This window comes from Ictalurus punctatus, chromosome 9 (genome assembly GCF_001660625.3).
Source record: "Ictalurus punctatus breed USDA103 chromosome 9, Coco_2.0, whole genome shotgun sequence".
In the NCBI taxonomy this organism is placed as follows: domain Eukaryota; kingdom Metazoa; phylum Chordata; class Actinopteri; order Siluriformes; family Ictaluridae; genus Ictalurus; species Ictalurus punctatus.
In genome coordinates this window covers 10,456,455-10,479,960 of record NC_030424.2, presented here as the reverse complement: position 1 = coordinate 10,479,960, position 23,506 = coordinate 10,456,455, and the positions used below count along the sequence as shown (strand labels likewise).

The 23,506-nt window shown below is 39.2% G+C and overlaps 1 protein-coding gene across 1 annotated transcript; it reads right to left on the bottom strand.

Moving 5' to 3' along the window:
* Positions 1-126: 126 nt before the first annotated feature.
* LOC108269623 (sushi domain-containing protein 6) lies at positions 127-16,642 on the bottom strand. Its single transcript, XM_017475586.3, has 9 exons — positions 16,403-16,642; positions 13,139-13,283; positions 12,695-12,886; positions 11,990-12,184; positions 8,069-8,260; positions 7,619-7,813; positions 7,289-7,427; positions 4,518-4,882; positions 127-2,359 (listed from the first exon to the last, which is right to left on the bottom strand). Exons 2-9 carry the CDS (start codon positions 13,251-13,253, stop codon positions 2,334-2,336), a joined length of 1,419 nt encoding a protein of 472 aa, XP_017331075.1. The 5' UTR covers positions 13,254-13,283; positions 16,403-16,642; the 3' UTR covers positions 127-2,333.
* Positions 16,643-23,506: the final 6,864 nt, after the last annotated feature.

Here is a 23,506-nt window from a genome sequence, read left to right as displayed (position 1 = left end):
ACAAAAGGACTCTTAAGTATTATACACCTTTTTGTAAAATTCCCTAAGAAAATAATGTTTTTTGTTTATATATAAAATAAAAAAGTTGCAAATCTGTAAAATAAAATAAAAAATCCAAACAGAACATATAGGTGAAATGATATTTAATCAGAAACCATTATTTACAATGCAGAGATAAATAAAAAAAATTTTTTTTTAAATCCTATACCTGGCAAGTAACATCATTCTGTTCCAAAAATGAAAAACAGATGTTATACAGTACAGGACTTCACTTGTTTGGTATTAAATAAATCAAATTTACATTAAATTATCCGACATTTGCGCCAGCGATGATATCAGGATTATCTTCGTTAAAGCAAGGAGGAGTTAGGAACTTGCTTGCTTCTTAGAATTAAAAATGAATTTTACAATGCTAATCAATAGCACTTCATATTCAAAGTCTTTTTTTTTTCTTTAAAATGTACTAATGCACACAAAAAAAGTGAAAAAGCCTGTGATACTGTACATTCTCTCAAGCTTTACGATGCTATGAGAAAACGTAACGTTCAGCCAATGCCTATGGAAATGGAGCCTCGCTGCATGTATAGCTAACGTAGAGATGAATCGGTGCGCTACTGAACGGCCTACAATGTGTTTTGTATGCTTTCAGACCAAATCCATGGTTTTTAAATTCCATACATCACCAACCACCTCAATCCTACTCTAAAGCTTCTTAAAACACTAAGTCACATGCCTTAAGAGTCAATTAAAAAAAAAAATTAAATAATAATGCATGCTAAACAGACAAGAAGATTCCTTTTTAAAAAAAAAAAAAATAGTGCTAGGCAGTGACGAGTACATGGGGGTAAAACCAGCTCACTGTAAGGATAGAAATAGCCCTTGTTATACTGTAGCAGGGTGTATTTAATAAAATTATTTCCACAGACACCATTAAATAGCCATGAGTGTGAGGACACTTTCAATTAGAGATGCACCGACGTATCGGCTGATAATCGGTAATCGGCCGATAGTTTAGAAACATCCGATGATCAGGGCTGATTATATCCTGTCAATCAAAAGAGGGTGGGAAAACACATATAATTTGTGCTGTGTGTAAAGATGATGTCTCTTGTGTGGAATGACTTTGAATTGGGTGACAATGATGACAAAATCGCAGTTTGTAAGCTCTGCACTGCTGAAATTTTACATTTACATTTATTCATTTAGCAGACGCTTTTATCCAAAGTGACTTACAAATGAGGATTTTTTCCCGTATGCATGTTAACGAATGAGTGCTTTTACACCGGACGCTGCAGCAGTGAAGCGGGAGTTTCGGCATTGAGTCTAATTTATTTTTTTGCCGCGCTGCTCGCACTGAATTAAGTACACTGATGAGAGATTTAAATGAAGATGAGTTGAAAAATATATTTGTAGAGTAGTATATTTCATATCCAGTTAATGTTAATATATAAGAAAGTTTATATTATATATGACCAGTTTGATGTCCGTGATGAAGTAGAAATGCTTGTGTTAGTGGTGAGTGAATGTGAGACTAACAGGAGGTTTTTTAGAATTCAGTCAATGTTAATATGAATTAATAACATTCAATAAGTTAAGAAATCTTACTTTAATCTTCAGAATTTAGTTAGTGTGTTAATGTTAATTAGGGTAATGTGTTTTCTGTTTATGAGACCAGTTACTGTGAAACAACTTGTTGAAATGGAGAGAATAAAGTTTTTAGTTGCTTTTCCTTCAGAATTGTGGAATTAATTATTATTCATTTAAAAGAAGGAATAAAAGGCAGAACTATCGGTTGAGAAATTTAGTATCGGTGCACCTCTACTTTAAATTCTCCAATCTTATATAAAAAAAAAAACAACCCTTTTTAAGTTAAGCAAAATATGCAAACAGCCACTCAGTGCTAGCACGAGTGTGAATCCATCACTCACAATATCAGGTGGTACCATGGGTGTTTTTATAACATTGTTTTGTGGGTGCGTTTCAAAACGATATGTTTACTACCAAAATAAGATTTAAATCCTTTAAAGACCTTTCGTAAATCTTTACTTTCTGTACAGTGTTGTGTCTTTGCTACATGTCCAAGGACAGAGGAATCAAAAGCTGTGAAGGATCTGAGTGCGTGTGCGTGTAAGTAAGATACATGTGTAAATAATTTGCAAGTTCTGGACTGGACAGAACTGGTGGCTCACGCTGGGCATCAGGTCGGTCGAGTTCAGTATCACCTGAGATGGGCTATGTGTTGCAGAGATGCAGCTCAAAGTCAGATCACAGCAGTCAGGCGTGTGCGGCTGCAGTCTTTGTGGCCTGAACGACAGAGGCTGTGACAGAAACTCTCAGGAATCCTTTAATAAGGGAATGTCTAATGGGAAGAGAAAATGAACAGGGTTTATTCATGGAACAAAAGCTTGAAAAAGATTCTTAATATCCCTGATGTGCCTGGGATAAATATATGGAATAAAATACGATGGAAAATAATGAACGACTGTAGTGGCGTGATGCGACACTGAAGTTGGTTATTTTCCCAAATAACAGCAGTGTTATTTTCCTCTTCTATCACAGCAATTTTCTGATGAATGACAGCACAGTTTTACGTTGTGGAATGTCACATGTTACTACTTACATTATAACAGCTTTACACAGTTCCCTCACCAACCTCTCGACATTAATAAGACCGGCAGCTCCGCCCCTAACGAGCCTAGTCCTTCTTGTTACTAATTTGCATGCTAATTTGCAACAACTAATTGATAAAATCGATAATAATCTTCTGAAAATCGTTGTCAACTAATCTCATTATCGATTAGTTGGTCTGTGCATGGTACATTTACTCATTATGTTACTTCTGTGACAAAAACACGCTTCGGAGAGTAAATACTAAAGTTGTGTCCCAAATGACGTCCTATAGACTTACACTACGTACTCTACCATCTAATGCAGTGTTTCTGCGGACAGTTTTAAAAATGTTTAAATAATATTATATCTTTTTTTTTTTAAATGTATCAAAATATATTCAAATGAGATGTTTTAAAATGAATCAATTTGGTTATTCGAGTGCATTCACAAATATCATGTTAGCTGAGCTGACGATCGTTCATTGATGGATTTATTTTAAAATGTATTTACAAATGAAATGATGATTTGCAAAAACCTAGGAGTGGTAGACAAGTTCAAGTGTCGCATTGATGGATAAAATACACAAAAGATAATTCAGAGAGTCAAATTAAATGTCACACCAACAATAAAATGTAATTGAACCTGGTATTTGAACCAATCCCTGGGTAATGACCCTGCGCCCTGACCCCAGCTTCCTGACAGGCTGGGGTATGCGAAGAAAACAATTTCACTGTGCTCTACTCTATATGTGACCAATAGAGACTCATTATTTATTTTTTATATAAGTATTTATATATAAATTTTTATAGATGCAAAAAAAAAAAAAAAGCACGGAATTAAACTGCAGTCCTAAATTAATAATATATATCCTGGTATGTAGTGTTCTTTTCAGTCTTATATAATTGGACAATTGTGTAAAGTTTTAGGCTTAAGTTTATATTTGTAACACTCAGTTTGTGTATTTAATTTTAAACAAATGAAAAAATGGTAGTGGAAGTTTGCCGCCATCCGATTAATCAGAAAAAATAATCGGCCAACCAATTGATCATGAAAATAATCGTTAGTTGCAGCCCTACTTCAAATATTGTTAAAGTACACTGTAATCAGGCTATTTCAAATATTTGACCTTGCTGTGACCTTGACCCTCATTGGATCAATAATAAAGTGTGATCAGTTCATCTGCAGGTTACAATGAGAATTCCACATAAAATGTTACTAACATTCAAGACTCGTTCTTGAGATATTGCGTTAATGAGAATCGAAACGTACGGATGGACAGAAACACAATGCCTCTCTAACACCTAGTTGTGGAGGCATCAAAACACAAAAAAACATAGCTTGCCATGTTGCTGAGAACCCGGCAGGGTAAATCCTCTGTCCTGAAGACTCTCCCATGGTGGAAAACTTCCTAACTGTTCTAAAGTGCTGACACTTAAGACTGCTTCCATACGTTACAGTATAAACATCTTCCAGAAAGCATCACTCTGTGAACAATTATACATTTCCCCTAGTTTTTTAATTTTTTATCCATTTATCAGACTTTGGTTATGTGAAGCATCTACCACACAAAGTCCCTGTGAATGAACTGTTACTATAGAAATAATAACGTATTAGAACAAAGACATGGAACTATAGTCCTAGCCGTGATGTTATAGAAAATGAAGAAACGTCAGATTCGAGAAAGGCACTGTTGACGTATTTTAAAACAGTTTATAGTAGTGCTGAGCACAGGTAGATGGAGAAAGATAGATTTCAAGGCACCTAGACGTGTGTAAAAGTCTTAATGTTCCACCATTTTGATGAAGTCCCCCCCTGACATTTTCCAAACTGACTAGAAAGACTGAAAAGCTTAAAAGAAACGAACGAAACGGTTAAAGGAATAGTAGAAAAACACAGCGAGTTAGTACCATCAGCAAGGTTCTGTTCGGAGCCGTGTAGAGATGGTAAACTGTTTTGCTGACTGGAGTCTGGATTCCGGCACTGAAACACTGAAGACGCTGCTGTTGCTCCCTGTGCACCGTCCAAACTCCAGGAGGATGAGAAGGAAGATGAGGAAGATGGCTGATGTACCACTGAGATCTCTGTATGCTGAGAATGTGTTGTTGAGGACTGGGTTAACACATGCTCCATAGACTCTAGTTGTGTTTGGGGTAGGAGCCGATTCAAAACCGCACCTCCGGCTCCAGACACAGCTTCCTCGTAGGACGGCAAGGCGACCTGCACACCCTCCACCATGATGGTCACCGGCTGCCCGGAGTCTCCCTGCTCACGCCTACAGAAGGGGAGAGTGCAAATAAGCGGAAAAGTTCCACATATTTTCTAATGATATGTGAATGTTAATAAATACCTTGAAGTAATTACTATATTTATCCTTAGAATTTATAAACATTTGTTGTTCCGATGTACATTATTGCAGAAATTGTTTTCCAGTGTATGCCATGTCTGTAACATTACATATAAGCCTGTTGCCAGAGCCATATCTCCCTACAGCTTTCACCTGGTTTCTCACAGAAGCTAAGCAGGGTTGAGCCTGGCCAGTACCTGGATGGGAGACCTCCTGAGAAAAACTAAGGTTGCTGCTGGAAGTGGTATTAGTGAGGCGTTCTCAGGGGGTGCTCACCTTGATTGTGCGTAGTGACGGGGACACTATACTGTTAAAACCGCACCTTCTTTCGGATCAGACATTAAACAGAAGTCCTGACTCTCTGACTCCACAGAGTCACTTCCCAGGACACTTCTCGTAAATGAGTATGGGTGTAACCCCGTTGTCCCGGCGAAATTGGCCCTTGTCTATCATGGCCCCCTAATAATCCCCATCTCTGAATTGGCTACATCACTCTCCTCTCTGCTCCACCAATAGCTGGTGTGTGGAGGGCATTCTAGCACACTATGGCTGCTGTCGCAGTGCTACACACTACTGGTGGGTGATGAGATCCCCCCCCCCCAAGCAATGTAAAAGCGCTATATAAATGTAACGAACTAACAGTGTTGCAAGGCACGCTTTAATGAACTGATATTTAAAGAAAGGAATTCAGTACTTCTTCACTGCATCTGCTTCCAACCAAAGCCTGAAGAAAAGCAGCATGAGTAACCAGTAAATAGTCAAATAATCGATTCTGGATCAGCGACTGAAATAGTACTGTACATTTAATTAACAAAATTAGACGTTGAAAGACAGTATTTATAAATGGTGGACTGTAGCTGTAAGTGTAATATTATAAAACACGATATATTTTGTTTCTAAATCTCAGGGCAGGATGTCCGGGGGGGGTTTGTGGGGTTAAAGGGAAATGCCTTTTCACAGAGACTGTGTATGTAGCTGCCAAAGACAAACAAGCAAAAATTTCAACAAAACCATAGAAAAAGGGGAGTTTCAATAGCAAGCGGGAGGGCTATGAGGAAACAATATTATTAATAAAAGCAAGGCAACTTGCACTTAGAGGCACAGCATGAAAGGCCTTCAATATCACTTGGACTTTCTTGTCCAAAATGTAAAAATGTTCAAATGTTGTACTCGCTACATAAACATAATGGGTTGCCCATTTTGACCAAAAAGTATTCAATTATTTCAATCACTATTTCACCAATGGACAACCCATTTATCCCTATTAACATGCCATTAAGGTGTTAATCGTTGTCATTTAGAGATATTTTCACAGATACTTACAACACCACCATGCATTTCGAACATAATGCTAATCCAGTAATGTTGTTGTGTGGCCTTTATTGTGCACTGAGTCAAATATTCTCATAAGATTAATAAACTGAGCTGTGACTAAGACTAACCATTTTATATTCGATCACACCACAGCATGTGGACAAATAGCTCCACCTGGTGGACTCCACAGTCTGCCCTGCTGGTGCATGATCATAATTCATAATCATGTCTTTCCATATTTATTTATTTGAACAATGTAGCATGTAAGGTTAAAGAAGTCCTACTGTGGCAGAACTGACAACAGGTTTCATCAGGTGTAAAAGATCGATCAATAATCAATCTACAAAAGGACCACTGAACTAATGACTACTACTACTACTACTACTAATTATAAAGAACTTCAGTTCAGGAAATGCATCAGTGATTTTTTTTTGTTGTGGCCTCACTGATTGCATACCTCATTACACCTTGTTGAGGTAGAACTGCATGCAAGGTCCAAATAAAGAAGTACTTTACTTACACGAGGGTTTGGGGAAACGTTCATTAATTAATGAGCACTCCAGATAAATTTAACAAAAGTACTTAGCGTTACCTGACTTCTTAAATCTGTTTTTATTTTTTCCTGCATACAAAAGTTTTGTGAATGAGGTCTGAGCCCCTGTTTCAAAGCTTTACCCCATTACTGTTCAGTAACTTTAGAACTCTTTTAAAAATGTGGAAACATTCACAGTTCGCATGTTTTGGGTACAGAAAATACTTAAGTGACCGATTGTAGAAGATGGCTCAAAAGCACACCCATTTATACTAAAAGATACTGCTCAGATAGAGTAATCATGAAAAAAAAAGAAAAAAAAAAACAAAACAAAAGGAAAAAAACAACAACTAATTATTGGCGTGAAACCTAACTTGCTTTGGGGCAACTAGGAATATATTAAAAACCAAGAAAACTGTTGTTTACAGATTGTGTTTGCACCCTATAATATGAGGATTACAAAAACCTAAAAGTAAAAGGAAGCTCACCGTCCATGATGAAAAGCCTTCAGTTTGGGCTGGAGTAACACGAACACCACCATTAGGAGAAGGACAAGTGCCACAGAGCTGGCTGTGGTGGCCACAATGGACAGAGTATTCATTCCCAGCACAGGAGCTGCATGCTTTTCTGTACAGAGCAGAATTTATTTTTACAAGCTTTCCCCCCTCCCTTACTACACGGCTTTGTGACAGCTGTTTAATGTACTACGTTCCAACCAAAAAAACATAAGCCTACAAATGGCTAATGAAACAGAAGTGTAGGAAGGAGCAGTGGAGAACTATGAAGTGGTTTGGCAGATGTCTGAAGTGAGAATTCACCTTGACTGAACACACAGCTGATCTGCATGGGACTGTTCCATTCTCCGTTCTGGCAGGTAACGTATTTGTAATCTCCCTTCAGTGTGTAGCCCTCGTCACAGAAATACTCCACCACCGTTCCGTCAGTGAGACGATGGCATGGTGATGGATGGCAGGCGTAACCCCCGTTCTTTGGCTCAAATGGAGGACTGCACACTGAAACACACAGGATAAACTGCTACAGAAGAGAAGTCTGAATACGTGATAGTAAGAAATCCGGCCTTACGTCCATGCCTTTCCCAATTTAAACACAACAGTTCACTTTTATTTTCATTTGGAATGTTTCCAAATCAAGCTCACAATTAAACACATAATTTATTAGTATATTATTAAACCATTTTTTAATTGACATCGGTTTATGAGTATTCTTAAGCACTCGTACAGAATTTAAAACGGTATGGAGGAACTCACAGCTATTATGGAGGCAGCGTGGTGGGCCCGAGGACCAGAGGCTCTCTCTGGTACACATGACGATGCTGGGTCCGTCCACGGTGTAGCCAGAATCACAGCTGTACTGCAGCACGGTGCCTACAGGGAACGAACCTCTGTTTGTCTCGGTCACATTTACTTGTCCATGCTGAATGGAGAACGGCCTCACACAACCTGGTAAGGAAAAAGAAGAGCAGAGATTTTTATCCAAACAAATATGTTTTAAAACCAAGCACATTTAAAATGGACCTCAAAATACTTAGTAATACTAACTTGTATCAAAAATCTAAATTGATGGGTAAAAATGACCATTTAAGGAAAATTTTAATCAAAGATGGTAGAAGGTACTTGGAAATCCCCTTAATAGGTCGACTCTAGAGATACATACACACACACACATATACATATATATATATATATATATATATATATATATATATATACACATATATATATATATACATATATATATACACATATATATATATATATATATATATATATATATACACATATATATACATATATATATACATATATATATATATATATATATATATATATATATATATATATATATATATATATATATATATATATATATATATATATATATATATATATATATATATATATATATATATATATATATATATATATATATATATATATATATATATATATATATATATACACATATACATATACACATATATATACACATATACATACACACTACCGGTGAAAAGTTTAAAGACACTTGACTGAAATGTTTTTCATGATCTTAAAAACCTTTTGATCTGAAGGTGTATGATTAAATGACAAAAATATAATTGTGCGAACATATTCATTTCTTTCATTAGAAAACTGGATGGATGACTTGGAGCGAAATATTCCGTAAAGCAGCCGATAAGTGTCCAGCATAGGTGGGAACTCCTTTAATACTGTTTAAAAAGCATCTCATGGGGATTCCTGGAGGTTTGAGGAAACCTGGTTGAGAAAATGCCAAGAATACATTTCTTTTAAATTCTAGGTGAAAAGGGTGTCTACTTTGAAGATGCTAAAATACTACATTATTCTGATTTATTTGGGATTTCTTAATCACAACTCAAATCATAATTCCCATAGTACCATTTGTATTACTCCAGAGTTTATTCTAAAATGTGGGTGAAAAATTTAAATAAAAAAAAGAATGAGTGTGTCTAAACTTTTGACCAGATGTGTATAGCTAATCTTCAGTATGGATGATCTATTAATTTTTCAATGCCAATCGATTCAGGCACAGCATCGATTCTGCAGAAATTGCACTCAGACAACCGTCAGATAAAACAAGGAACCGCCAGGGTTTTCCCTACCACAGAAAAGCTTGTTTTTTTTTTTTGTTTGTTTTTTTTAAAGTGTTTTTGCGGAGCACCTGAAGCCGAATGAACGTAAAAAGGCCATTAGGCGACATAACAGAATGAATGTAAAAACAATGGTGAGAGTTGTTTGATGCGCTGACAAAAAAAATAAATAAATGGAAAGGTAAGCTAGCGACAGGAATCAATCAATCAATCAGTGTCTGGCCGAACATTTGTGTGATTGGTGTGTGACAGACGCTCCTCATTAAGATAATCAAACAGCTGATTGGATATTTCTCTGTACCGTCAACTCGGGATGGTACTTACAACCATAAAAGTGGAGAAACAATGTTGGAAAGCTAATCTGAATGTAGTAAACAAATGTGTGGTACTCAATACTATATTCCCTAACGACTCAAGAAAGAACAAGTGAATGTATGGAAAGAATGAATGGGGCAAGTAATTCATGGTAATTAATTCAAGTCTTCTTAAAACTTGCCAGTGATGTTTACATATAGTGCATGTTTCATCCGCAACTTTGCTTTATATGTCGACTGGAGTTATTGGCAGAAGAATACAAACAGTGCCATGAATAATGCCATCTGAATGTCCATTTGTAATACCAGATCTGCTTGTGGAGGAAGCCATTGAGGTGTTCCAACAACTAGTGAAAGCAGTAGGGGGAACAAAGGTCTCGTTGGTCAGGCATGGACTAGGACATCCTTTAGCAGTGGGCTGTCTGGCTCTGCCACAAAGAACCACAACCTGCTATGTGTTGACCAGGCACTGGCTAAGAGGTCTATCTGCTCCAAACGTTTCCTAGATCTGGGCTACCACCTCTGGGAGCAGATCCCACTTTTCTGGACATACACAAGAGGGCACCCGTCACAACACTGTGCAGCTCCTGGAGATGAGTTGCTTTTGGTAAGGCCAGTTGTGGGTGGGGCCAACCTAAGGAGAAAAGCAGTTGACCTTGTGCAACTGTGATGGCTGATAAATCTGTGTATCCATTCACTTAAATAAGGACACCATTCCCATCCTCAGAGTTTGCTGACCAGCTTCAGACTGGCAAGTTTGTTTTTGTTGGAGCCTGGTATCAACGAGGCCTTGAGCCCAAAAATCTGGGGGCCAGCAGTTGAAATGCAGATTGCATCTCTGCAACTCTGTCATCAGGACCCACTGATAAAATGCAGCTGACGTCCAAAGAGTGATGTTTTCCGCTGTAAGGTGCCCTACTACCAGCCTCTACCCTTCACGGACTTACTCTGTAGGACTCTAGTGGTATTTGTAATTGTTTTGGTCCCACCCCACAGAGTAGACAAGGGCACTCCGATGCCTAAAGGAGGTCTGAGGGTGTGGCACTCCCTGCCTAAGTTTAGTCTGAGCCAGACAGGTTCCTTTGTAGCCGTTGGAACACAGAACCTGGTTGTGGTGTCCTAAAGGTGCCACATGAATGGTCTGTTTGGTGGTGCTGGCTTCGAATTTTGAAACCCGTACCCTCCAGGGGCTCTTTGGCGACAGGACCAAGGGTGACCCTGGACTGTACTGAAAAATTCAGTAGGACTGATTTGCACACATCAGGCAGAGTGGATTTTGCTAATCGGAAAGAGAGTTGTCCCATATCCTGGCACGGGTTTCCCACCATCAGGAATAAGGTGACAATAAGCTCCCTCAAAGAGGGATCAACTTGGAGGGGGCTGTTCCAACGACTGCAGGTAATTAGCTAATGCCTTGAAAGTGTGTGCCACACAAAAGGCAATATTTTAAGTCCTCATTAGCGTTTATCTGGGCAAGACTCTTCCCCAGACTCTGCTGAGAACAGAGTGAAACCGGCACATTGGCTGGTAAGTCCTTATCAACCTGGGAAAACATCCCAGACATGGCTGTACACATGGCACCCTCAGGCTCCTCTGTGATCCCTACAAGAAGGATGACTTTTTGTAAAAGCACAAACCACTGGGTTGTACAGCTTCAGCTGCTGAACCAGTGCATTAAGCTGAGTCATGTCTGCAACCAGGTTGTTGATTTACCTAGACAACAATCAAGACTGTACTCTTGTTGTGCTTATTGGCCGTTGCCGGACTTAAACATTTGTGACTAGCAAGCTCTTTAGGTTCAGAGGCTTCAATCAACTCTGGCCCAAGGATCAAATCTACCTGTTTGGGAGCATGTTACAAAAATACTTGTATTATGGAAGAAAACACACTCACTGAGATGCAAAGGAATGAGATGAGGCTATCCCCAGTTAGGAAGGAAAGGTCATCTGGGTTCACAAGCTGCTAAGTGGTGAGCTCCATATTTTGTACACGTAATCCGACATGCACACGGGCGAGAAGAAGACAGGGAAAGATGGCTGCATGACAGCAATATTTATTGCAACTGACTGCACCAGACATCACTATGTGACCATTTGTGCAAGGTCATGGCAGATGTGCACATGTCCACATGGAGGTATCCTGATGTTTCACATTGCCCTTGGTAGTTAGGTGGGGTGAGACAGAGCTGATTTTAATGAGAATAACAAATCCCTGCTTTAAATCTCCCTCCTAACACTGCTACTGACCTTGACTGAGCACACAGCTGATCTCCATAGGACCGTTCCATTCTCCCTTCTGGCAGGTGAGGTATTTGTAATCGCCCTTCAGCGTGTAGCCTTCGTCACAGAAATACTCCAACACTGTGCCATGAGTCAGACGATGGCATGGGGATGGGTGGCAGGTGTAACCCCCGTTCTCTGGCTCCACTGGGGGGGCACAGTCTGGTGGGGAAATGAGATATTTTTAATTATATATGAATGAATAGATGAATGAATGAGTGAACATAAGACAAATACATGTTTATATTGACAAATTTTATGTTTCAACACTACAAAAGTAGAGCACTTTGCATTCAGAGTTCAGCTCTGTTGGTGTGAAAATAAAGATTCACACACTGGTACAATCCCTTTTTTTTTTTTTTTTTTTTTTTTTTTTTTTAAACAGATCAGCCTAGACTACCAATACAAGCAGAACTGTTTAGATAGATGACCCAAATGTGACGCATTATATTTTGTGTAAAAACACCTAGCTGGTTTTAGAAATACTTCAGCAGTCCATTAAATAGGCTTGGCATACATGCGAGTTCTTATCTTGACACTATTTTGGGATTTGGTTAAGCTTGCAATATTAAGCAATAGTTTTACATAGTCATGAGGTAGGCGTTCATGGTTTACAGGTGCTACCCGTGAAGAACCCTTCCGAATTTCTTACGAGTCACAAGACATTCTCACAGCTATTGTGGAGGCAGCGTGGTGGGCCAGAGGACCAGAGGCCCTCTCTGGTGCAGACGATGATGCTGGGTACGTCCACGGTGTAGCCCGAATCACAGCTGTACTGCAGCACGGTGCCCACAGGGAACGAGCCTCTGTTCGTCTCGGTCACATTTACTCGGCCATGTTGGATAGAGAACGGCCTCACGCAACCTTGCAAGGAAAAAACAGCAGACGTATTCCCGAATAAAGAACAAAGGAAGTAGTAGTTCAAAGCTGAAGGCAGAACTAATTAATAGTCTGTTTTTAGTAGGCTAGAGTGGGGGTGGGGTAATTAGTTCCATTTCAACTCGATCATTAATTCTTACAGCTAATCGATTGGTGCTATGGTGTCCCATGGGCCCAGAGTTTGCCTTAATTGATTGTACCCTAGGGCATAAAAATATCCGGCTGTGGGGAACTTACTTGATGCCTGTGTAGTAGACAGCACACTCACAAAGAGCAACAGAGACCAAGACAGGGCAGAAAGTGGCAACGAGACACCGACCGATGAACAACCATCAGTGATTCCTGCTGACATCTTACAGCTCGGCGGCAGGGCTACTGTCTCCTGTAGAGAATGAAAGTATTAACAAGCCATCACAATATGGGAAATTCACTGTATGAAACTGTTTTAAACAGACAAACATGTTTAGCATGAAGTGCTCACTGGCTTGAGATGATCAAGTCTAACGGCGTTTTTCCACCGCACGTTACGGCTCGACTTGACTCGCTTTTTGAGTTCTGTACTGTCCCTGAATAAATGTGTCATTTAATACATACGCCAGTGCGTAAAGCCTGACTGAGTTGCCCTTTGCGAGCCCAATGACCAATCACTGTTCACCATTACTTGTCCCTCCCAGGTACTTCCTTGTTCTTCATTTTAAACTCTCATCTTGGCAACGTTTACAAGCAATAAACACTTGAAAAGTTATTCCATCCAGAACCATTTTCTTCACGTCTATTTCTAACTGCTTACTAACACTGAGCCTCATTTAGAAATCTTTTAGTAAAAGTTAGGTGTAAACGTTGTGTGAAACGTTTTGCCAAACTGAACCAAAAAAAAAAAAAACAATGTTCTGGCAGATTTACAAAGGTTTCGGAAACACCGATTTTTCTCTGTACTCGCACGTGTATATCGATCCCCTGTAAAGTGCAAAGCACAATTCCGACACGGCTGATTCGTGTGTGGTGACGCTGACACAACACCGTAAAAGTTCAAGTGCACATGAAGCATGAAATGAACATGGGAGCATGAAATGATCGATGAGCATAAAGGCTGAAAGGCAGAAGTGGACGTTAGTTTGACTCACTTCTATGCCAAGAAAATATTTTATAATGTATACAGTAATTACTATTATTAAGTGTGTGCTAAATCTTTTGACACTACCTGGTAAAATACATAAGTAGTTTGTGGTGCCATTACCAAAATTGACTTCTTTCAATATGAAATAATTTATAATCTATTGTACTACAGTGCTGTAAAACTCCCATCCTATCGTGCCCCGTGATAATAGTATCGCCTGTTCGCTCTGAGGAGAGGAAGGTAGTGAGCGTGGCCAGACATAGTGTGTGTGTTGTGTATACACTACGTCCTTACAGCAGATGATGTCCCGGAAGTTGGTTATGAGTGGCGCTGGCTGTAATTCAAACGCTAAGTTTATATTAATGTGCTGACGTTTCACAACGCAAAATGTAAAGAAACAATTTCGAAGCATGACGTGTCACTCATTAAAAAATAAAAAATTGTAATGGTTAACAAAGAGCTGTGATAAAAGGAACAAAACACTTCAGGATGTGCTGTTTTAAGAAAATAATCCACTTGGGGGTTGTAACCGTAACTCTGCTTTGCATCAGGTCTCATCTACATAGCCCTGCACATGACGTGCGTTAAAAAAAATAAAATAAATGTTATATATATATATATATATATATATATATATATATATATTAACCTGCATGTCATGTGTGGGGTTCTGTACTCATCACACCAACCCTATGTGGATTATTTTCTATAAAAGCAGTGCCCCATAGTCAGTACATTTACATGGACAACAATAATCCGATATTAACCCGATTAAGATGATACTCTGATTAAGAAACTAGCATGTAAACAGCGATTATTGATGACCTTAATCCGACTGAATTCATACTCGAAGTAAACACAAATGGAATTAATTTTTAGTCGCATTATGGAAGTGCGTTACAGACATGTACACACCTTAATCACACTATTAACGTCGTGTCGGAGTTTTCACTGCGTTTTGTGACAGGACACGATCACACATGGCAGTGCTCATCCGTTTGACGGCAAACAAGAGAGCACGGCTGTGTCCCAAACCGCATACTTACCTACTGTATAGTCAGTGAAATACATGTATTTTGGCTACGACCTTGCAGGTAAGGACACGGTTTCGGACGCAGCCCACGGCTTCAAGCAGTCGTCTATTTGCACGTATAGCATGATAAATAATTAACTGCACTTGAAGCGTACGTAAAAATTAAAAATGAAACACCCAAAACTGTATACGGTATCATAATGAAGACGAACTATATGTCCATACGTGAAATTCTGGAGGGACTTCAGACGGCATGGCTTAGGGACGTAATGACGTGTGCTGTTAATCGATCTATGTTCTATAACATGTAAAACAGGAACATGAAGGGAGTATTCTAAAAGCGACTCATGTAAACACCTTAATCACAATATTGTCTTATTCAGAATAAGGTCAATAATTAGATTACTGATGCTCATGTAAACATAGTCAATATTTCATTCCTTACTTATCTACTAGTCTGATAAAACTCTTAAGGCCAAGTGTCTTCAGAAAATCTTCCTTCTCCATCATGTAACTCGTTTTGGTATGCAAATGATTACTATTCAAATGATATGCAAATTAGTCTATGGCCTCACCTGCTGGCCTTTTCACCCTCCCACCTACTTTCCCCGGAACACAGATGCGGAGCTGGAGATCACTGCTGGAAAACCCACTTCTTCATTTCGTTTACTCACATGACACCATGTCATTCAAAGATGACTAGTTCATAAATGTCGACGTGGCACTAACAGGATCACTCTATTACTCTTTATTTGACATCTTCCAAGCGCGAACTTAACGCGAAAACCAGGCAGCTAACTGGCTAAAATGTTTACAAAATCTAACCTAACCCCCCAGAGAGTTAGTTTATCTTCATATAACTTTAAATACCTCAACAACCACGAAAAAAAACATGTCATGTCGTGTTTACTGGTTATACTTTTCACTCTGTGTGTGTGTGTGTTAGCTTGGGTGTTTACTGTTGCAGCAACAAAGGAAGTACAGACAATAGCTAGCTAGCGTTAGCCAATCATTGTTCGCTATCTGATGTAGAAAACAAAATGTTCCCTTCAGCAGCATTAGCTGAAGCAGTGAGCTAAAAGCTCAGCAAATCCACTGAGAATGAATACAGCTAAAACCCTTCAGGTTAACTACCTCATTCTTTTTTCCCCTTTAACGGTAACGTAGCTTTGTTTTCATTACAATGTCAGTTATAATCGTTAGACCATGAGCTCATGTGCAGATGTGAACAGAGCACAAATTATTCTTCTTTCGTCAAAATCCAACCTCATATTCCCAATATTCCTGATATTCCTTGCACGCTATGCCGCTCTTTTTAATAAAGACGCGAATGTTTCGTATGGAAACTGACCTTTGTTCGAGGATAGGTAGCTAGCAGGTTAGCTCTGCCGCCGCGCACAGCTGTCAGCTAGCGGAGCACTTCCTTCCCCCTTCTCTCTCACTCTCTCGTTATCTCTGCCTCTTTCTCTCTACCTCTCTCGCTCGTTATCTCTGCCTCTTTCTCTCTACCTCTCTCGCTCGTTATCTCTGCCTCTTTCTCTCTACCTCTCTCGCTCTTTCTCCCCCTCTTCTCTCTCTCTCTCTCTCTCTCTCCCCCCCCCCTCTCACTCTCTCATTATCCCTCCCTCTCTCTCCCTCCCTCTGTCTCTCTCTACCTCTCTCTCCCCCTCTTTTTGTCTCACTCTCTCTTTCTCTCTCTCCCCCACTTTCTCTCTCACTCTCTCGTTATCCCTCCCTCTCTCTCGTCCTCTTTCTCTCTACCCCCCTCTTTCTCTCTCTCTCCCTCTCCCACCCTCCCTTTTCCCCCTCTCTCTCTCCCTCTCCCACCCTCCCTTTTCCCCCTCTCTCTCTCCCTCTCCCACCCTCCCTTTTTCCCCCTCTCTCTCTCCCTCTCCCACCCTCCCTTTTTCTCCCTCTCTCTCCTTCATTCTCTCTCTCTCTCACTCTTTCCCTCTTTCTCTCTCTTTCTATCTCTCCCTACCTCTCTCTATATCTCCCTCTCTCTCCCAAACACGACACTGCCACAATAAGAGTCTCAAATCTCAAGCATCCACCACAGTTTTAGTATAAGTCTCAGTCAGATGGCTGGTTCACACATGTTGACATTGCACATGATGAAGTTGTGAAAACTACAGTTCTAGTTGACCTTTCCTAACCCCAGGTGTAGGGTTAAAACACCTGGATACGTTGTGCATGTGCACAGGTCAACACAGACCCGTGGTCACAGTATTATGTAGTATTTTGCTATGAAATACTTTTAGCAACAGCCAACTGTCTCATAGTAAAAGTTTGCACTGATTATAAAATATTACTAAAGTGGTCCAATTAGTGTTAGGGACCGCTTTAGCACTTAATGACTTATGTTCGCATTTATATCTGGTATCACCCAGAAGAGGATGGGTTCCCCTTTGGGTCTGGTTCTGCCTCATGCCATCTCAGGGATCTTTTCCTCACCATTGTTGCTTCTGGATTGCTCATTATGGATCTGAATATTACATTTACATCCGGATTTCTGTAAAGCTGCTATGGGGCAATGTCCCAGTTACACAGATTTCGACAATCAGGCCACAGAGTCCTTCTCTCTCGTGGTTCTACAGATGTAAACCATTAGTAAGCCTCAAAAACAGGAAGACCAGATTAGAGATAGCCAATATATTCTTTAAAAAAAGCAAAAGCCTGTACAGCTCTGGAGAAATATCATGTTCACAGGTGAGACAAAGATCAACTTGTACCAGAATGTTCGTTCACACGTGTCAATGACGTTTAAAAGACACCTACCAAGAACATTGCTGGTGGAACTCGAACGTTTTTTGAAGTTTTTAAGACGTCAACTTTGTACGTCAGTCCAAACATCCTTATACTGTATGGTCTTTCATATCTTGAAGTTTCTTGCATATATTATTTCTTAACATTTATTTTTAAATATGACAAGCCTTGCATACTTCATGTAATAATTCATCAATTAAACCTAGTCATGAATCGTTTTCTAAGAATTATTGTGAATTACTATATTTATTCTGTGCCAAGTCTGGCACCTGGTTTCTTCCTCATGGCAGCTGAGTTTCTCCTTGCCACTGTCCTGTTTTGCTCATTAGAGGCCTGGATTTTCTGTAAAGACACTTTTTGAAAATGCATGTTATTAAAAGTGCTGTAAAATACATTTGAACTGAAATTTAAACAGAGGTTTTTTTTTTTTACTTACGAGCAAAATCAACTATTAAAACTGTCTTAATACTTGTTCAGTCTTCAGTTAGGTAACACAAAATGTATCTATCACAACGTTATGGACCATGAAATATGACAAGAAAGGATGTTCTTCATCTCAGCTGTTTATCGAAGCATACAATGTCACATTCTGTCCTCCATCTCTTCTTCCTAGTGCATGTTTCAAATGCTCTGAAGCCAGATGGCGAATAGAGAATAGTGTTCTCATCCACCTGCTTGCTCCATCTCATTATTGCAGCTGTAAACTTGTAATTATGTAAAAATCAATGGAGGTGGAAGTATTTTTTTTTTCTGTCTTGCTTAACATTCAGTGGTTAATGCCACTGCAGCCCTATCACTATTCATTTGGTTAATCTATTAGCAAGTTAACTCCCATACAGATGATTTTCAATAACTAAAAAGACACTACTTAAAACTTGTAGCGAGGAAAAACATAATTAAAAAAATATATATTTTATCCTTGTCAATCTGTCCATGATCAATGCATGAAGACTGAATCTCCAGACTGCACAAAATGGCAGTTGTTCTAATTCTCTCCTCAGACAACTGTTAGAAAATGCAGGTGGCTTACCAGTGAAAAAGACTCGCATATGAGATCAAAATATGAATATAAGGAGATAGCTTTCATTTCCTGATATTTACATCTAGATGTGTTAAACAGCTTAGGACACCTATTGTTTGAAACCAGCCATGTTTAAAAATATTGGAAGATGTGACTGACAGGTGTTTCCTGTTGCCCAGGTGTGCCCTGTTAGATACATTGTTTAAGCAATTTATAGTTCTGAATGTCTACTCGTTGTCTGAGCCAGGGGTTTCACCTGTGAAAACTGCATTTGTCATTACAAAGGATGAACCAACATGAAGATCAGAGAGCTGTCTATAGGAGAAAATCAAGCCCTTTTGAAGCTGAGAAAAGAGGGGAATTCAATCAGAGCCATCGCACAAGCATTGGGCATAGCCAATACATCAATCTGGATTGTCCTGAAAAAGTAAGAAACCACTAGTGTACTAAAAACCAGACATCATACAATGCAGTTATTGCAATGAAGAGGTATACAACCAAATATTAAGTGTTATTTACTTAAAATTCTTTAAGACTGTTCATTCCAATACTTTTGCTCACCTAAAAATTGGATGATCTGCCACCAAAGGTGCCATGTTCTAAGCTGTTTAACACATCAGGATGTAAATGTCAGATGAGATCTATCATCTCATGTTCATCTTTTGATCTAAATACTCAAATGGCTTCAGTGTATAGCCAAAACAAAAGAATTGGCCTTGCCATTCCAATAATTTCTGAGGGGAGTGTATATTCATCAACCATAAGAATTTTACATCATTTCTGACAGAATTTAAAAATCTGTTCTAAATTATATCAACGTTGGACATCCAACATACGTCTCACAGGGTGCCTTGATGGACAGACCTGGTTTGGATACAAATGAGACGTCCCCAATATGTTGCACGCTCTGTGAGTATGGAGAAGGGAAGGAAGTGCATACCACCTCATCTTATGACTTGGGTATGTATGACTGCCAATGGAACTGGTTCCTGTGCATTTAATGATGATGTGACCTCTGACAAAAGCAGTAGGATGAATTCTGTAGTGTATAGGGCTATATTATCTGCTCAGATTCACCCGATTGCTTCAAAACCCATTGGACGGCGCTTCAGATTGCAGATGGACAATGGCCTGAAGCATACTTTGAAAACAACCCAAGACTTTTTAAGGCAAAGAAGTTGAATATTCTTGATGTCAGTGACCTGACCTGAATCCAACTGAGCATGCATTTCATTGTTGAAGGCAAAACTCAAGGCAAAACACCCCAAGATCAAGCAGGAACTGAAGACAGTTGCAGTAAAGGCCTGACAGAGTATTACCAGGGAAGAAACCCAGCATCTAGTGATGTCTATTGTTTCCAGACTTTAGGCACTCGTTGACTGCAAAGGATTTGCATCCAAGTATTAAAATTACAATTTAATGTATGATTATGTTAGTTTGTTGATTTGGAATGAAATACCCTCAGAAGAGCTCATATTCATATTTAATTACAACTTCAATGTACTGTAATGGAACCTGTAGTGGAAATGGCACTACAACTACAACTACTAGCTGACCTGTTGTAATAGACTAGCTAATGAACTCGAAGTTGATCAGGGATTCGTATAGGAACATTTGAATAATTAAACATGATCATGGCTATTCCCTAGGGTCACTATAAAGGCACAAGGATAGATTAATGAATGATTTTAGGGTACAAATGCTTGCTTAATAATTATTGTGTATGCTGCTTAATTATACTGTATAATCTAAAATGCGTTAATCATATAAAGAGGCATGGAACGAGAAACCAGAGAAAGAGAGAGGAAAAGAAGAAACAGAGCTCGGAGAGAAAGTGGCATTACTGTCGGACCTACCCAAGAGCATCCTACACCCTACCACCAGTTCAAGAGGAGAGTTACACAATCATTCCCGAAACCTGGTTTTCCCTCATGGCAGCTCGCCAAGAGATATGGGCCTCAGCTTTCTGGAATATCTCCCCAACTGGACAGTGAGATTGAGTCCCATGAATGGACACATGAACAGATGAGAATATTAAAACGACAGCTGCATAAAGCTTTTGATCAAATGACGTTCTGCCTACACTTTGTTGAACAAGCTAGAGATATGTTATATGATAATAGAAGTGGAAGAAACATACACTTTGTATAATGAACATACCATTCAGGCTCTGAATGACATGACTGTTGAAAAAGTGACTTAGCTCTTATACCCATATTAGGAGGTTAATTACAGACTTAGCTCTTATACCCATATTTGGAGATACTTCCTGTTTTAACAGCAGTCTAAAGAGTGTATATAACTGAATGAAAAGTGTGAGATTTTGCCAAGAACTTGCGAGGTGAAGATTTTGCACCTCGGTCTTGCTCTTGTGCCACTTAAACCCTACTGGGCTGTAAACATGACATGTCATGTCTGTCTGTCTGTCTTTACATGTGCTTAACATATGCATTTATCATCCTTGTGATGAGCCCCAACTATCATCCTTGTGATGAGATCGCTTATGCCGGTCTTTATGTTTAATGTTTAAATGTTTACGTGTCTGCGATGGATTGGCACCCTGTCCAGGGTGTACCCCGCCTTGTGCCCCATGCTCCCTGGGATAGGCTCCAGGTTTCCCTGTGACCCTGAGGAAGGTTAAGTGGTATAGAAGATGGATGGATGGATGTTTATGTGTGCTTAACATATGCATTTATCATCCTTGTGATGAGACCCAGCTATCATCCTTGTGATGAGACCCAACTATCATCCTTGTGATGAGACCCAACTATCATCCTTGTGATGAGACCACTTATGCCTGTCTTTATGTTTAATGTTGTAAAAGTGTCTGTATGTTCCTATATCCAATATACTTATGTAAGCATATTTACTCTTATATACGCACTGTCATCTGAGTGATGAGACGCCTATGTTACATATTGTTATTTTGAATCAATAAACTGAAGCCTCATGGTGGGCAATTCGAATACACTTCAAATAACTAGTAACGACTCCTGATTGAGTCATAGGCAAATTTTTCTTTCTTCCTTTTATTATTTTCTTCCTGCTCCACAAGACCAGCTTCCTACAGAGAAGGTTCCGAGCCCAGAGGTCCCGGATAAGGTAAGGAGTACTCATTACTGAGCATTAGCTAAAGTCCATAAGGAAAGCATATAAGTGGGATTATATTGCAAGTAAGAATATCTTTATGGGGGAATCTGAAATACAATTCTGTATTAGACAGATAACTTTGTCAATATCCAAATATTTATGGGACTGACTGCATATAACGGTAGAGGTGGTATAGTACAAAAGTTTCCAGTGACACAGAATGTTCCAGACAAAAGTTCTTTGAATCTGGTGAAAAACATACTTTATTCATACATTTTGAGAAATGAACAGATGTAATAGAAGCATAACAAATAATACAAATGAACAGTATTTAGAGTAATTATGTTTATGACTGACATACAAGAGCTTATGTTTGTCAGGGGGGTCTAAAATATTACTACATTTGATATTGGCAACAGTGAAGCATGGTCTATCACAGGGTTCTTGAAATCTGCAGTTTATCTCCAACCTCTAGGCTCACCTGCCTGTAATTTTCTAGTAATCTTTAAGACCTTGGTTAGCTTGTTCAGGTGTGTTTGATTGAGGTTGGAGCTAAACTCTGCAGGACAGTGGACCTCGAGGGCAAGATTTGAAGGACACGGATCTATCATCAGGGGCGCATTGGTACATTTGCTGAGGGGTATGCAAGATCAATGTTGGTGCCCCCAAACCCCCCCCCCCAACCCACACACACACACTTTCCCACACTCCCACCCCCAGGAACAGTGAAGGTGAAGTAAATACAAAAGAAATATGCTACATGTAAGTCTCAAACCTGAAATGTTCTGCACACACACTATTTGACTAGGTACCCCCTAAAAAATTAAGATTGACCCTAAAGGTGGAACCGTGAGCAATCTTGAGTAAAACATTTGGACTTAAGTTCTAAGTCTAAGGAAGAGGAATGTGCAAAGTGTTTATATATGATCATGTGCCTTGTAATGTGCTCTAGAGCAGGGGTTCCCAAACTTTTCCAGGGCAAGGCCCCCCAAATGGCATGAACATTTGACCGAGGCCCCCCTTTTGCAAGATGTCTTTAAAACACATTAAAAATACAGACTTCTGAATGTATTCCCCCTTTTTTTTATTATTAATAATTACATCTTACATTACATTAGGAATTGATTTTGTGTGTGTGTGTGTGTGTGTGTGTGTGTGTGTGTGTGTGTGGTTGTCTGAGAGTGAGAAAGAGAAAACATACATTTATTTATTTTTCACACCAAATTGTTGATGTCCCAACCAGTGCTCTAGAGATCAGAATTTGTTCCAAGGAGCCAGGATCATCCTGAGCCGAGATATTGAGGATTATGTAAACAGCTGTATAAAAGTTGTTGTGTGCCATCATGTCACAAAATGACCATTGTAATTAAACCAAGTAAACAAAACAAAAACAACAAACAGCTTTCTGTTTCACTGGAAACGTTGTGTATCCTACTGAACTTATACTAGACTTGAATTTATCCTCTTAAGTAGCTTGGGTTTTCAGTTCTGGATTAAATACATGCAAAGGGTAGCATACAGTACTGCATTTCCGTTCAGGTAAGCCTGTAGTCATTCGAGCTGTATGACGGGTCAAAT